Raw genomic sequence first — 13,610 nt, forward strand, 5'->3', positions numbered from 1 at the left:
TCATTCTCGAACCCCTGGTATTGTTCCTTCTCTTCTTTCCCTGCTACCCTCTCTACTACCCGTTCGGACTGAAGGTCGAGCTCCTACCTTCAGAAGCTCCATGATGAAGATGAGGGGTTGCGGGTTCTTCTGGAGTTCATCTAGATCTGCATAGCCTGTGGTATGGTAGTCAAACATGTTTCCCATCCCACAGCGATGCTTCTGCCCTTCCAGCGGGTCTTTGCCCTCTGCGATCCGACGCATGCCTTTGGAGACCAGAGCATACATGCCAGTGTGCTGGAATAGAAATAATAAGCTGCACTTGCTTTACAAACTTTGGGAACAAGCAGAACGTCGAAATAATTTTTGTTTGAAAAGTCTTCAATTGATGTTTGACAAATATTTGAAAGGTACAAAAGGTTATTACAAAACTGTGATATTACATGTGCATATTTGCACTACTCATTATGAAAGATTTGTGTGTGTGTGCCAGTGAGAGTGTAATATATATATATATATATATATATATATATATATATATATATATATATATATGCACTTGTAGATGGGTGTGCTGTTTTGAATGTGTAACATTTGGTTAGTGCTTCCAAGTTGGGTAACTGGTAGTATGCATATCATTTTATTTATTTTATTTTATGACGAAAATGTACTTAATCTGTAAATCTGGAGAAGCTAGCATAATGAATAGCTGTATAAATATCAGCCAATCAACAGCTTTTAACCATACTACGAGTGATTTCCCTAAAACATCCTTTTTGACCAAACAAGCATCTGATCCACTTTTAATCTGCCAAGCAAGAACCTGCCCTTCCTAGCATTGTTTTGACTTGGTGCCTTCTGAAACTGTAGAAAGGAAACTTACTTCAATGAAAGCTACTTGTTATGCTGATCATGCTATCTATACCTGCTTTTTCTTGTGGATGAAACTCGCAGTAGAGTCTTTGGGACTCCTGATTGATTTGATTAATAAGCCTTTTTCCCATGGATAATTCCGATCTTTTTTAAGGAGAGGATTGGTCACACCTTTGCTGAAGAAGTCATGTTTGGATCCTGATGATTCAAATAATTGCCACTCGATCACTAATCGTCCTTCTTTTGGATAAACCTTTAGGAAAAGATGTTGCCATTTAGTTGGTGTCATTATGCATACTCCCGGAGAGCCAGTCCAAGACCGGCAGCCCCGGAAGCACACATCAGGTACCCAAGGGAAGGTCCAGCAACCCCAAATAGGGGCCCTTTGGACACAGTCCTGGCGCCGTAGGCGCCAGGCCCATTTAGGACATCAGTCCTGGCGCCATAGGCGCCAGGCTCATAAAGTGAGTGCTTTTGGTGGACTTACCTGATGCAGACCATGCTGCCAGATCCAGACCTCTTTGAGGCCTGAAAGGAATTACTTTACCTGTGGGACTATTTTGCCACTCGGGCGTGATCAGGGAAGGATACATACCTGATTGGGGAAGGATACATACCTGGGACTTCTTTGGAGGCTATTTAAGCCACGCCCAGACAGCAGCTCACGCTTCGCGTTGCTCTGCTCCTAGCAGCTGGACGCTCACCGTGTCTGCTCCTGCATCCTGACTCCAGCCACGCCGGCTTCAGTTCTGGAACACCTAAAAGGAAGACGAGAGGAAGAGAAGGTGAATAAAGGACATTACCTGATATTGCATGGGATCCGGAGCCAACACGCCGACGATCCTAAAGGAAAAGACATTATTTTTGGATTCCTCGCGTTGCTCGTTGCAGCGCTGCGCTCAACTCACCTGTCCACAAGGAATTCCGTACTCCTACGACCATCCGCACGTTCCGCCGCATTCCAGCACCTAGGAAGGAAAAGAGAAGAACAAAAGGTGAGCCAGAGAAAACATTGGGAAAAAACTGATTTGCCAGAAGGCTTACCTGGCGATTGGTGGGGGAGAATCCTTCCTCATCTCGGGTTTGCACGCCTTTTGGCAGTACCGCGCCCCGGCCCCTATGGGGAAAAAAGAACATGCGCATTAGTGGGTGAACATACAGACATTAGAAAAACCACCCCAACATAAGCTCACCTGAATTATCCACAGCGAATTGTCTTCTCTACGTGGAATCTTCGCTCTGCACCTGCGCTAAAAGACTAAAAGCAGTCCATTGAAAATAAAGGCCAAAAAGGAAGGAAGAACAACCCTTGAACTTGATAAGTCATATACTTACGGAAGCGCCTTATACATCCAAAAAACCAGTGAAGCAACTGGACCTGAATGCCCGTCCGATAACCAGTGAAGTAACTGGATTCTACCGCACCCCTGCACCAGAAGCAGGATGGAGAGCTTGTCATTTCAAATCTTAAGGTGAGAATTAACGGGAAGGTTCAGAGGTGGTTTGAAGAGAGAGTAAAAGGGGAAAGCAAGGGTTCGACTCGTCACTCCGCAGGTGATTAAAATCCTTTTCCCCATCTACAGAAAGATCTTCCTACGCATCGGACAGGTGAGGTTTGGGGGTCCGGTCCAGTCGGTGTTCCGAGTCCTGCGCATCACCTTAAAAGAGGCCGCAGCATCCCAGGCCTGGTCAGCGTCTCCGTGGGAGTCAGGTGAGCGTTACAGAACGCGAAGCCTTCCTACGATTTCCCACCCGGACGCTATGGAGACTTCCGAAACCGATCAGCTGGCCCACCTATTGGGGGAATTACGGGCCGAAGTGCATTCCGCACGTCAGGAGACAAACGCTCTCAGGAGGGAACTAATTGTATCTAAGGAACAAACTGTTGACCTTGCCAGGCAGTTGTTGCAAGGTCAAGCTGGACAAACTCCTCTACCAGGTTCGGGGGGTATTCCTGCCCCAATGGTTTCAAGCAACCCTGTGCAAATTGATCTACCAGCAAATATGCCATTGGCCCCACCTGAACGTTTTGCGGGGGACCCCAGAAGATTTGCTGTATTCATGAATCAATGCCGATTACACTTCCTTTGCAGACCGGGGGCCTTTCCTAATGACCAAACCAAAGTAGCCTCCGTATTATCATATCTCAGCGGCTGCGCTGCAGATTGGTCGGTTCCACTGGTCACTCAAGACGACCCGATACTCTGAGACTTTCAAGGTTTTCAGACACGCATGGAAAGATTATTTGCTCGGCACTCTCAGGGACAGGCCCTGGACAACTAACTTCTGTCCTTACGACAAGGTAACCAGGATCTATTAGCCTATATCGCAACCTTCAATAGGTTGATAGTGGAGACTGGGTGGCCAGAGGATAAGAGAATCACGTTATTTCATCGAGGTCTACGTGGGGAACTTAAAGATGTTCTAGCCCAAGTTGTAAATCCACCCCAAGACTGTATGGAATATATAGACTTAGTGGTCCAATTAGACCATAGGCTTCAAAATAGAAAAGCAGATCGGTCCAAGTTTGAGACTCGCGTGTTAGTCAAGACCCACGTTAACCCCAAGAATGCCGATGTTACCAAACCTATGCAAATTGGAGGGGTTAAAGGACCGTTATCTCAAAAGGAACGTGAAAGAAGACGACAGATGCAATTGTGTCTTTATTGTGGGGCTTCTGGACACTTTTTACGAGATTGCCCGGTGAAACCACCCAAGAAAACGGTAGGAGCCGCGGATAAGAATCATAAGGAACCGGATTCGGGAAAAGACCACGCCCGACAAGCGTAGAGGTCCACTTGTCGAGCCTGAAAACTGACTCTCAGACCTCGCACTTCATCATGCCAATGATCCTTGTGAATCCGGAACAGCCTGGGCAGTTGCATGCTATAAAGGCATACATCGACAGTGGAGCTATTGGGAACTATGTGGATCATGAATTGGCTTCTAGGATCAACCTCCCTCTTCGTCCAAAAACCACTAAAGAAGTCATCACCACAGTCGATGGATCCGAAATTGCCTCTGGGCCAGTAACACATTCCACTGCAGAGGTGACACTAGTAGGTCAGGACGGGCATCGGGAGGCTGTTGTGTTTGACGTAATCAAGGCCCTGCAGTTTCAAGTAATTCTAGGAATCCCTTGGTTAGAAACACACAATCCTCGAATTGATTGGCGAGAGAAGAGAAATCCTTTCCTGATTGCGCGCAAACCTGTTATCCAAAGATAGGCCTGGTTACAGTAACCCCTGTCACTTTACGGCTACCGCCGGAGTACATGGAGTTTCAAGACGTCTTCCAGAAGGAACAGGCCAACACGCTACCCCCTCACAGGTCATACGATTGCCAAATTGATCTGATGCCGGGTGCGCAACCCCCGTGTAGCAGAATTTATGCTCTTACGGAACCTGAAAATCTTCATTTGCGACAATATTTAGATCAGTACCTAGCCAATGGTTTCATTCGCCTGTCAAAGTCTCCTGCATCCTCGGCCCTGTTCTTCGTGCCAAAAAAAGAAGGCGACCTCAGAACTTGTATTGACTATCGCGCATTGAACCAGATAACTGTCAAAAACCGTTACCCTCTGCCCCTGATCCCCGAACTTCTTGACCAAGTAAAGGAGGCTTGCATATATACCAAGTTAGATCTCCGGGGGGCTTACCATCTGGTGCGAATAAAAGAAGGCGACGAATGGAAGACCGCCTTCCGTACCAAATATGGACTATTCGAGTACCAAGTAATGCCTTTCGGATTGTGCAACGCCCCTGCTGCCTTCCAAAACTTCATGAACGATGTCCTTCGAGAACTCCTAGATGTTTGTGTTGTCGTATATATCGATGACATTCTGATATACTCCTCTTCGGAATCTGAACATATAAGGCATGTTAAGGCAGTTCTCGAGAAACTGCGCCAACACAAACTATTTGCGAAAATTGAAAAGTGTGTTTTCCATACCAAAGAAGTCGAGTTTCTTGGTTTCATCCTGACACCTAAAGGAGTCCGAATGGATTCACGAAAAGTGGATGCCATCCTCCAATGGCCATCATCTAGCTCTGTGAAAGGCGTACAAAGCATGCTTGGCTTTGCCAACTTTTACCGCAGATTTATCACGGAATTTCCGCGGATCATTCAACCCATCACTGCACTCTTGAAGAAAAATAAACGCTTCGAATGGTCTGGGGAAGCCGAACAGGCTTTTCAGGAGCTGAAAGCCAAATTTACCTCTGCACCAGTACTGAAACACCCGCGCCCGGATCTTCCATACATACTTGAGACCGGCGCATCCAGTTTAGCCATGGGGGCTGTTCTGTCTCAAAGAGATCCCGAATCTAATCAACTACACCCCATAGCCTTTTGGTCCAGAAAATTCTCAGCACCTGAAGTTAACTATGCAATCACCGATAAGGAGTTATTGGCCATTAAATCCGCTTTTCAGGCTTGGAGGCACTATCTTCTTGGCGCTAGACATACCATCACGGTGATCACAGACCACCGGAACTTGCAATATTTGAAAACTGCCAAAGCTCAGTCATCACGTCAGCTCCGATGGGCTTTGTTCTTTGCTGAATTCGATTTTGTAATCACCTATCGTCCTGGCAGCAAGAACGGTAAAGCTGATGCCCTTTCCCGAATAGGAATGGGTGAAATAGATACAAGCGCAGAACCAGTACCAATAATTCCCGAAAAAAAAATTCTGGGTATGATTACCTTACAAACTCTGGAGGACATTCAAACTAGAGTTAAGCAACTCCTGGACCCTACAGCCTTGCAAGATTGGATTTTAAAGGGATCTAACTTTACTGTTAAGGATGACCTACCTTACTTCCAAGGGCGCTTATTTTTGCCACACAAAGAACTACAAGAACTAGTTATTTCTCATTATCATGATACCCTGATAGAAGGACACCCAGGGATTGCCAAAACGGAAGAAAAGGTAAAACGACAATTCTGGTGGCCCTCTTGGCAAAAGGACATTAAATCATTTGTGATGTCATGTGGTATTTGCGCCCAAAACAAAGGACAAAAGAGGAGACCAGCTGGTCTTCTTCAACCCTTAGACATTCCACCAGCACCTTGGCACACCTTGTCACTGGATTTTATTACGGACCTGCCTCCTTGCTGTGGATATAACTCTATCCTTGTTATAGTGGATTTATTTTCTAAAATGGCCCACTTCATTCCATTAAAAGGCTTGCCTTCAGCTTCAGTCCTAGCTAAGGAATTTCTGGAAAACATTGTTCGCTTACATGGATTCCCATCCATACTAGTCTCTGACCGAGGAAGCCAATTCATTTCCCATTTTTGGAGAAAGTGCTGTCAGCTGGTGCAGATTGACGTAAGATTGTCGACCAGTCACCATCCTCAGACCGATGGTCAAACTGAGAGAACAAATCAGACCCTTGAACAATATCTACGGTGTATGTTGCATCAATCCGAAAGTAATTGGAAAGATATCCTTTGGATTGCTGAATACGCATACAATAATTCGATACACTCGGGAACTGGACAAAGTCCTTTTTATACCATATATGGACATCATCCTCGGACCTCAGACCTTGATTCACCTCAAAGCCTCGAAATGCCCGCCGTAAACCATCTACATTCTACAATAACTCAAGCCTTCAAGGAAGCAACTGCGCATTTACTGCAAGCCAAGAGAAAGTACAAGCAGAATGCTGATCTACATCGAAGTGAAGCACCTCAATACCAAGTAGGAGACCAAGTATGGTTAGCTACCAGACACTTATCGCTCAAGGGACCTCAAACTTTTAACCCAAGATATGTGGGGCCCTACTCAGTTACGGCCATCATCAACCCGGTGGCCGTCAAGCTCGACCTACCAGCTAATATGCGTATTCATCCTGTTTTTCATGTATCACTTTTGAAACCGGTGCAACCTGGAACCCGACTAATCAAGCCACCAGAACCTATCCGAATAAATGGAGAACCCGAGTTCGAGGTGAAGAACATTTTGGATTCCAAGGTGTCAAAGTCCAAATTGTACTATTTAATAGATTGGAAAGGATACGGGCCTCAAGAAAGATCCTGGGAGCCTAGTGACCATGTGCACGCACCTCGGTTAGTCAAAAGGTTCCACCGGAATTTCCCAAACAAACCGAGACCCCCGGAGAGAACGATCTTGGGAGGGGCCTTGGGGGGGGAGTGCTGTCATGATGCATACTCCCGGAGAGCCAGTCCAAGACCGGCAGCCCCGGAAGCACACATCAGGTACCCAAGGGAAGGTCCAGCAACCCCAAATAGGGGCCCTTTGGACACAGTCCTGGCGCCATAGGCGCCAGGCTCATTTTGGACATCAGTCCTGGCGCCAGGCTCATAAAGGGAGTGCTTTTGGTGGACTTACCTGCTGCAGACCATGCTGCCAGATCCAGACCTATTTGAGGCCTGAAAGGAACTACTTTACCTGTGGGACTATTTTGCCACTCGGGCGTGGTTAGGGAAGGATACATACCTGATTGGGGAAGGATACATACCTGGGACTTCTTTGGAGGCTATTTAAGCCACGCCCAGACAGCAGCTCACGCTTCGCGTTGCTCTGCTCCTAGCAGCTGGACGCTCACCGTGTCTGCTCCTGCATCCTGACTCCAGCCACGCCTGCTTCAGTCCTGGAACACCTAAAAGGAAGAAGAGAGGAAGAGAAGGTGAATAAAGGACATTACCTGATATTGCATGGGATCCAGAGCCAACACGCCGACGATCCTAAAGGAAAAGACATTATTTTTGTATTCCTCGCGTTGCTTGTTGCAGCGCTGCGCTCAACTCACCTGTCCACAAGGAATTCCGTACTCCTACGACCATCCGCACGTTCCGCCGCATTCCAGCACCTAGGAAGGAAAAGAGAAGAACAAAAGGTGAGCCAGAGAAAACATTGGGAAAAAACTGATTTGCCAGAAGGCTTACCTGGCGATTGGTGGGGGAGAATCCTTCCTCATCTCGGGTCGGCACGCCTTTTGGCAGTACCGCGCCCCGGCCCCTATGGGGGAAAAAAGAACACGCGCATTAGTGGGTGAACATACAGACATTAGAAAAACCACCCCAACATAAGCTCACCTGAATTATCAACAGCGAATTGTCTTCTCTACGTGGAATCTTCGCTCTGCACCTGCGCTAAAAGACTAAAAGCAGTCCATTGAAAATAAAGGCCAAAAAGGAAGGAAGAACAACCCTTGAACTTGATAAGTCATATACTTACGGAAGCGCCTTATTCATCCAAAAAACCAGTGAAGCAACTGGACCTGAATGCCCGTCCGATAACCAGTGAAGTAACTGGATTCTACCGCACCCCTGCACCAGAAGCAGGATGGAGAGCTCGTCATTTCAAATCTTAAGGTGAGAATTAATGGGAAGGTTCAGAGGTGGTTTGAAGAGAGAGTAAAAGGGGAAAGGAGGGGTTCGACTCGTCACTCCGCAGGTGATTAAAATCCTTTTCCCCATCTACAGAAAGATCTTCCTACGCATCAGACAGGCGAGGTTTGGGGGTCCGGCCCAGTCGGTGTTCCGAGTCCTGCGCATCACCTTAGAAGAGGCCGCTGCAGCCCAGGCCTGGTCAGCGTCTCCGTGGGATTCAGGTGAGCATTACAGTTGAATGTTCATATTAAGGCTCATGATTTATTACAGGATGATCAATAGAGGTGCTGTACTCTATAACACAGAATCAGCAAATAGCCCCTGAAAACTTCAGCTCAAATTGAGCAGTGTATTGTGCTAGGGAACCCATGTGCACGCTTTTCCTTATGCAGCTGAGGGGCTCAGGGAGAAGCATGCATGAGGTGTTACCTAGGATGTGCATCCTGGTCTGGGTGCTTGTACTTTTTGTCATTCATTTTGCTCCTTTTGCGTGTCATTGTTTTCCCACAACTGGGAGTGTGACAGGCTGCACCAGGCTTGTTGCTTTGTATGCATTATGGCTGTGTGTGGGGTGTAAGACTTCACATTTCTAGAGTGGAGTAAACTTTAGAGAATGTGTGTCGGGTAGGGGGAGCGCGGGGGGAAACTTGTGTGGGGCATTTAACTTCTTTACACAATCTAATGAGGCTGTTCTGGTGCAGCTTCAAGAGTTGTGGTCTGAAACCAGACACTTAAGGACTGCTTTAAGAATGAGCTGTCGCCTCCCCAATTGCATTTCACATTTTCAGAGCAAGGTTAACTTCTGAGAATCTCTGTGGGGTAGGGTGGAGTGGGGGAAACATGTGTGGGAGCGGGCTTTAACTTCTTTACACAGTCTAATGAGGCTTTTCTGATGCAGCTTTAAGAGTTGTGGTCTGAAACCAGACACTTAACGACTGCTTTAAGAATGAGCTGTCGCCTCCCTCCTACCCTTTCAATCATTCCCCTGTCATGTAAATGTTAACACCCATCACGATTTGTATTGCCTAATAATGTGGGCATGTGAATGCAGTTGCTAACAATTAAACACTAGTTATTTCCAGGTATTTGTTAACTGTGCAGCTGCTGTCACCGTGTATTGTCTGTGATTATGTCCTGTCCTGCCTCGGGTCTGTAGGTCAACAAGATGAAGTCAAAGTAGCCTAAAATTGCTGGGTCTGATGCTAAAGTCAATTCTGCCCAATAGTCATTGCTCACCACTGCATAATCGTGTATCATACGTTGTATGTTTGTGGGTGCTCCGTTTCTTCAAATGTTGCATGAGAATTAACACTGAGAATTTCCCATTTAACCATTTATTTTTGTCCTCCTTTAGGCTTGGGCCAGTGAACTTTTATTCATTTTTTTGTTATTTCTTTGAATGATTTCGTACTGCCCTGATTGTCTCTGCAACTATGCCTCTCGTTCCTCATTGATGCCCACAGCACGAGGTCTGAGGTAACTGCTGGTGGTGCCATTTTCTGAACACATTCCAGTCACAACAGCTCAAACACAGATTGCAGTGTACACAGGCGAACATTTCTGACGGTAAGACTATACATTTTTCAAACTAAACATGCTCATTACTAATCACATTATGCTCTCAATTTTTGGCATTTATATCAAACCCCAGCATTCCAGTGGGTGGATGTTTTTTCTTTGGAAAGCAAAGCCCAATATTGCCCTTTCAAAATTGTGATGTTGCTCCATCATACCTTACACATGGTTCTTTTTAAATGTCACGACCAACCATTTTTAACAATAATATAAAAATGTAACTCGTGCAAGCAAACCCATAGCTTTGTGAGGAGGCCCCATACCGGTTTCAATAAAGCGATGAGGAAATGAAAGAAAAATAGAGAGGAGGGATAATTGGGTGAGTGGATAGATAGTTGGGTGAGTTAGTGGGTACATGCATGAGTGTGTAAGTGTCCGGGCGCTGTAAAGGCATCATGAAGTAAGACACATTCAGCTTTCTAATCCAAAGCTTTATTTTTCCTTCAAAGTTGGTTGGAGTAAAGCCTAACTCCCTCAGAGACTCAATGTAACTCAAGCCCTGGTTCTCTCTAGACTTGACTACTGTAACAGCCTCCTCCTGAATATTCCTTCTTCCACTCTGCGACCCGTCCAGCTTAGCCAGAAAAGGGAAGCAAGACTTATCCTTGGCCTTAAGCCTAAGGACCGTATCTCTCCGGCACTAAAATGTCTTCACTGACTCCCGGTTGCTGCACGGATTAAATGTATATCACTCTGCATCATCCACAAGGCTGTCTGGCCCCGGGGACCACACTATTGTCAACTTTATCTCACTAAGTACTCTCCCTCTAGACCTCTTCGTTCCTCTGGCACCAACTCTTTGTGTGTAAAGCGTTTTGCTAACTAGAGGGCAGGGCGTCACTCACTTTCCTCTGTGGGTTCCCTCCTTTAGAATAGCCTCCCCCTCCCCAGCGCCTTGCGCATGATCTTGTCAAATTCCGGTAGCTCTTTAAGACTTTTCTCTTTTCCTCCTCCTTTCCTCCTTGCCTCCTTCTCTCCTCTGCTAATCTCACAGTTGCTAAATCAGTGTCCTTGGCCCTTATGCATCCTCAGGGCCTTGACCTCCCACACCAATTCTTCCCAGCTCCTGTCTATCCACAGCACTTGCATTTCACACCCTCTGCTCTGGAGGCTAGCACTTACACCTCCCGTGGCCCAGCCCGTGTAGCACTTAACATTCCTAGCGCTTCGTTTATGGCTCACCCACGAGCGCCGGACCCCCCAGCACTTACCTCCTCTTCCTTTCTGCACTTGCACGTTCTGAATACTCACAAAGCATAGTAGGTTTGTCACGTCCCCCCTCTCCTCTTAAATATTTATGTTGTAATGTATTTCCCACCCTCGCTCTCTCCCTGCCCTGTGGGCGCTTTGAAACAGTATTTTCTTATTGTATAAGCGCCTAACAAGAAAAGAATAAATAAATAAATAACTTGCCCTGTGCTAAGGTGGGATTTCCCTACCTAAATAAAACTAAGGATAAGATGTGTCAGGATGTCCAAATCAAGACTCTGTCTGTGTCCAAAACTGTTACAGGCCCTCACAACTAACTTCATACAATGTGTAGGGATGTCAGCAGCAAAAAGAAATAGTGTTAAAAAAACAAAGGGCCTCATTACGAGTTAAGCAGAAATGCAGAGGTAAATCCTCCCATAAATATCCCTGATCATCCCTGATCCACTTGGTCAGGCGTCATTTCTGCCTGATTACAGGTGGTCTTGGCCGGGAAATTCCCCATTTATTTTGGGTCCAATGGACCCAATGGGGATTTTTTCAACACTGCTGATCTTTTGCCATTGAGTGGGAAGATTTACCTCCAGGGTTTTGCTGGAGGTAAATCCTCCACTCAAAACCAAAACTTACCGCCTAACTCGTAATGAGGCTCAAAGTTCTGAGCTTCGTCCACATCTTGGCTTGCAGTCAGCTTCCCCGTCCCCAAGTTCAGAACGGTTCCAAAACAGTTCACATGGTCTTGGGGTTCCCTTCCCCAAGTTCTTCCTGCTTCCAAAGGACAAGAAACAAATACCATTTCAAAACTTCTAGCTTCCAAACAAAAGGGCCTCAAGGTTTTCTTCCCCAAGAGTTTAACTCATTTGAATTTTAAAACCAAAATCAGTTCAAACCTTTGTTCAGCCATTTAAGCATTTACCATTCATTTCAGTAATTGTTGTACAACACAAACTTATTTACATTTGAAATTGGGCAAAAGTAACTTGCGCTTAAGCAGAGGTCAAACATCATGCAGAAAACCTGGGCCTACTGAATCCTTTGTATGGAACTGTCAGCCCGGGAATTGGCTGCATCACCCGGTACGCTGATGTGCATAAATCAATCAGACGCTTCGCTTCGATAAACGCTTCGAAAGGACTGGAGTACACTTGAGCATTATGTAAATCCCCCCACACCCAAAATCAGGCCACGAATAAACCTGCTGTATATGCACAAAGCGTAGGCAGGACAGCTGTCCTGAGGGACCGACCAACAACAGGCTTACAGACTTGATTGTAATACTTGTTTTGTTATAAGTGATGCAAAAAAGGAAGCTTTTTGATCCCACAGATGTTCTTTTACATTTGTAGATTTCATCTTGGATAAAAAAGGTGATGATGACGGGAAAAGAAGAATTTAATGGAGGAGCTGAGAAAAAACGCGAGAAGAAAAAGAAAAGAATTGACAAAGAAGCAAGCCAATATCAAAATGTAAGGGACATGTTTATGTCAACAAAACGTGTTCGTCCTCAGGAAGATCCTACACTGGAAAGCAGCTATTATGCCACAATTAACTGAAGTTGGCAGTACAGGACAGGGTGATGAAAGAAATGAAACTGATGCTTCAACTTTTTAAAGTTTCCTAGAAGTACAAGCTGAAGCTGAGTCAACTGAAAATGTTGAGGAAAAACAGTGGTTTGTCAGGCCATCATCAGAAACCCTACTTGCCTTTTTAAAATTCCACCCATGTCAACCAGATGACATTCCAATTCCTTTCAATACAAATAAATTATAACAGCATACAATGGGGAACGGCGGCAGTGGTTGACTTATTCATGCAAGGCTAGAGCTTTTTTCTGCATGGTCTGTCTTGCTTTTAGCAGAAACACAGACAGAAGTGTTTTCATTGTAGGATGCATTGACGAAAAGCATATTTACCAATGAATTGATAAGCATGAATGAAGCAACCTACACAACACTAGTTCAACCTCTTGCGTTATTAGATCAAAGAATACTGAAATTTTTAGCTGTTTCTTTCAAAAACAAAAGAACGCAAAACAAGAGGAAGTGAAAAGGAAACTGGCCATTCTGGAGCGTGTGGTGGAAACAATTAAACTGATTGGCAAAAGAGGTCTCAGCTATCGGGCAACAATTGAAGTAGCCCATACTTTAGGAGATGAAAGTTTTGATCATGGCAATTTTCTAGAAATTCTCCTTCTTCTGAACAAATTTGATCCTTTACTAAAACGTTCCCTTGAAGAAGTTGGGAAACTTAGTAAAAAACGACATGTGCGTGTAAAGGGTAGTAAAGGGCGTGGCAGCCTGGTTACACTGATTTCAAAAACCACTGTTAACAACATCATTGATATTATTTCATCATTATTGAAAAAAGGATTTGTTGAAGAAATCAGAGAAGCTGTAAGGTTTTCAATGCATCTGGATACAACACAGGACATAAATGCTTTAGGTCAGTGCTCTATTGTAATTAGATACATTACGGATGTTGTTCACAAGCATCTTATATCTCTAGTAAACTGTGCATCAACCACTGGAAAAGCTATGTGTGATCTGGTCTGTGATGTACTGCAGTAAATGGATATTGATGTATCAAACTGTGTTGGTAATTCAACAGACAGA

General features: G+C 45.3%; 1 protein-coding gene across 1 annotated transcript in view; it reads right to left on the reverse strand.

Moving 5' to 3' along the window:
- LOC138481110 (aryl-hydrocarbon-interacting protein-like 1) overlaps positions 1–13,610 on the reverse strand; it is a 199,335-nt gene that overhangs the window by 108,631 nt on the left and 77,094 nt on the right. The window contains exon 3 of the mRNA XM_069613025.1: positions 88–276. Coding sequence (XP_069469126.1) covers positions 88–276 — 189 coding nt within the window. The remainder of the gene's footprint in view (positions 1–87; positions 277–13,610) is intronic.

This window comes from Ambystoma mexicanum, chromosome 5p, assembly GCF_040938575.1.
Source record: "Ambystoma mexicanum isolate Mex_15411 chromosome 5p, UKY_AmexF1_1, whole genome shotgun sequence".
In the NCBI taxonomy this organism is placed as follows: Eukaryota; Metazoa; Chordata; class Amphibia; order Caudata; family Ambystomatidae; genus Ambystoma; species Ambystoma mexicanum.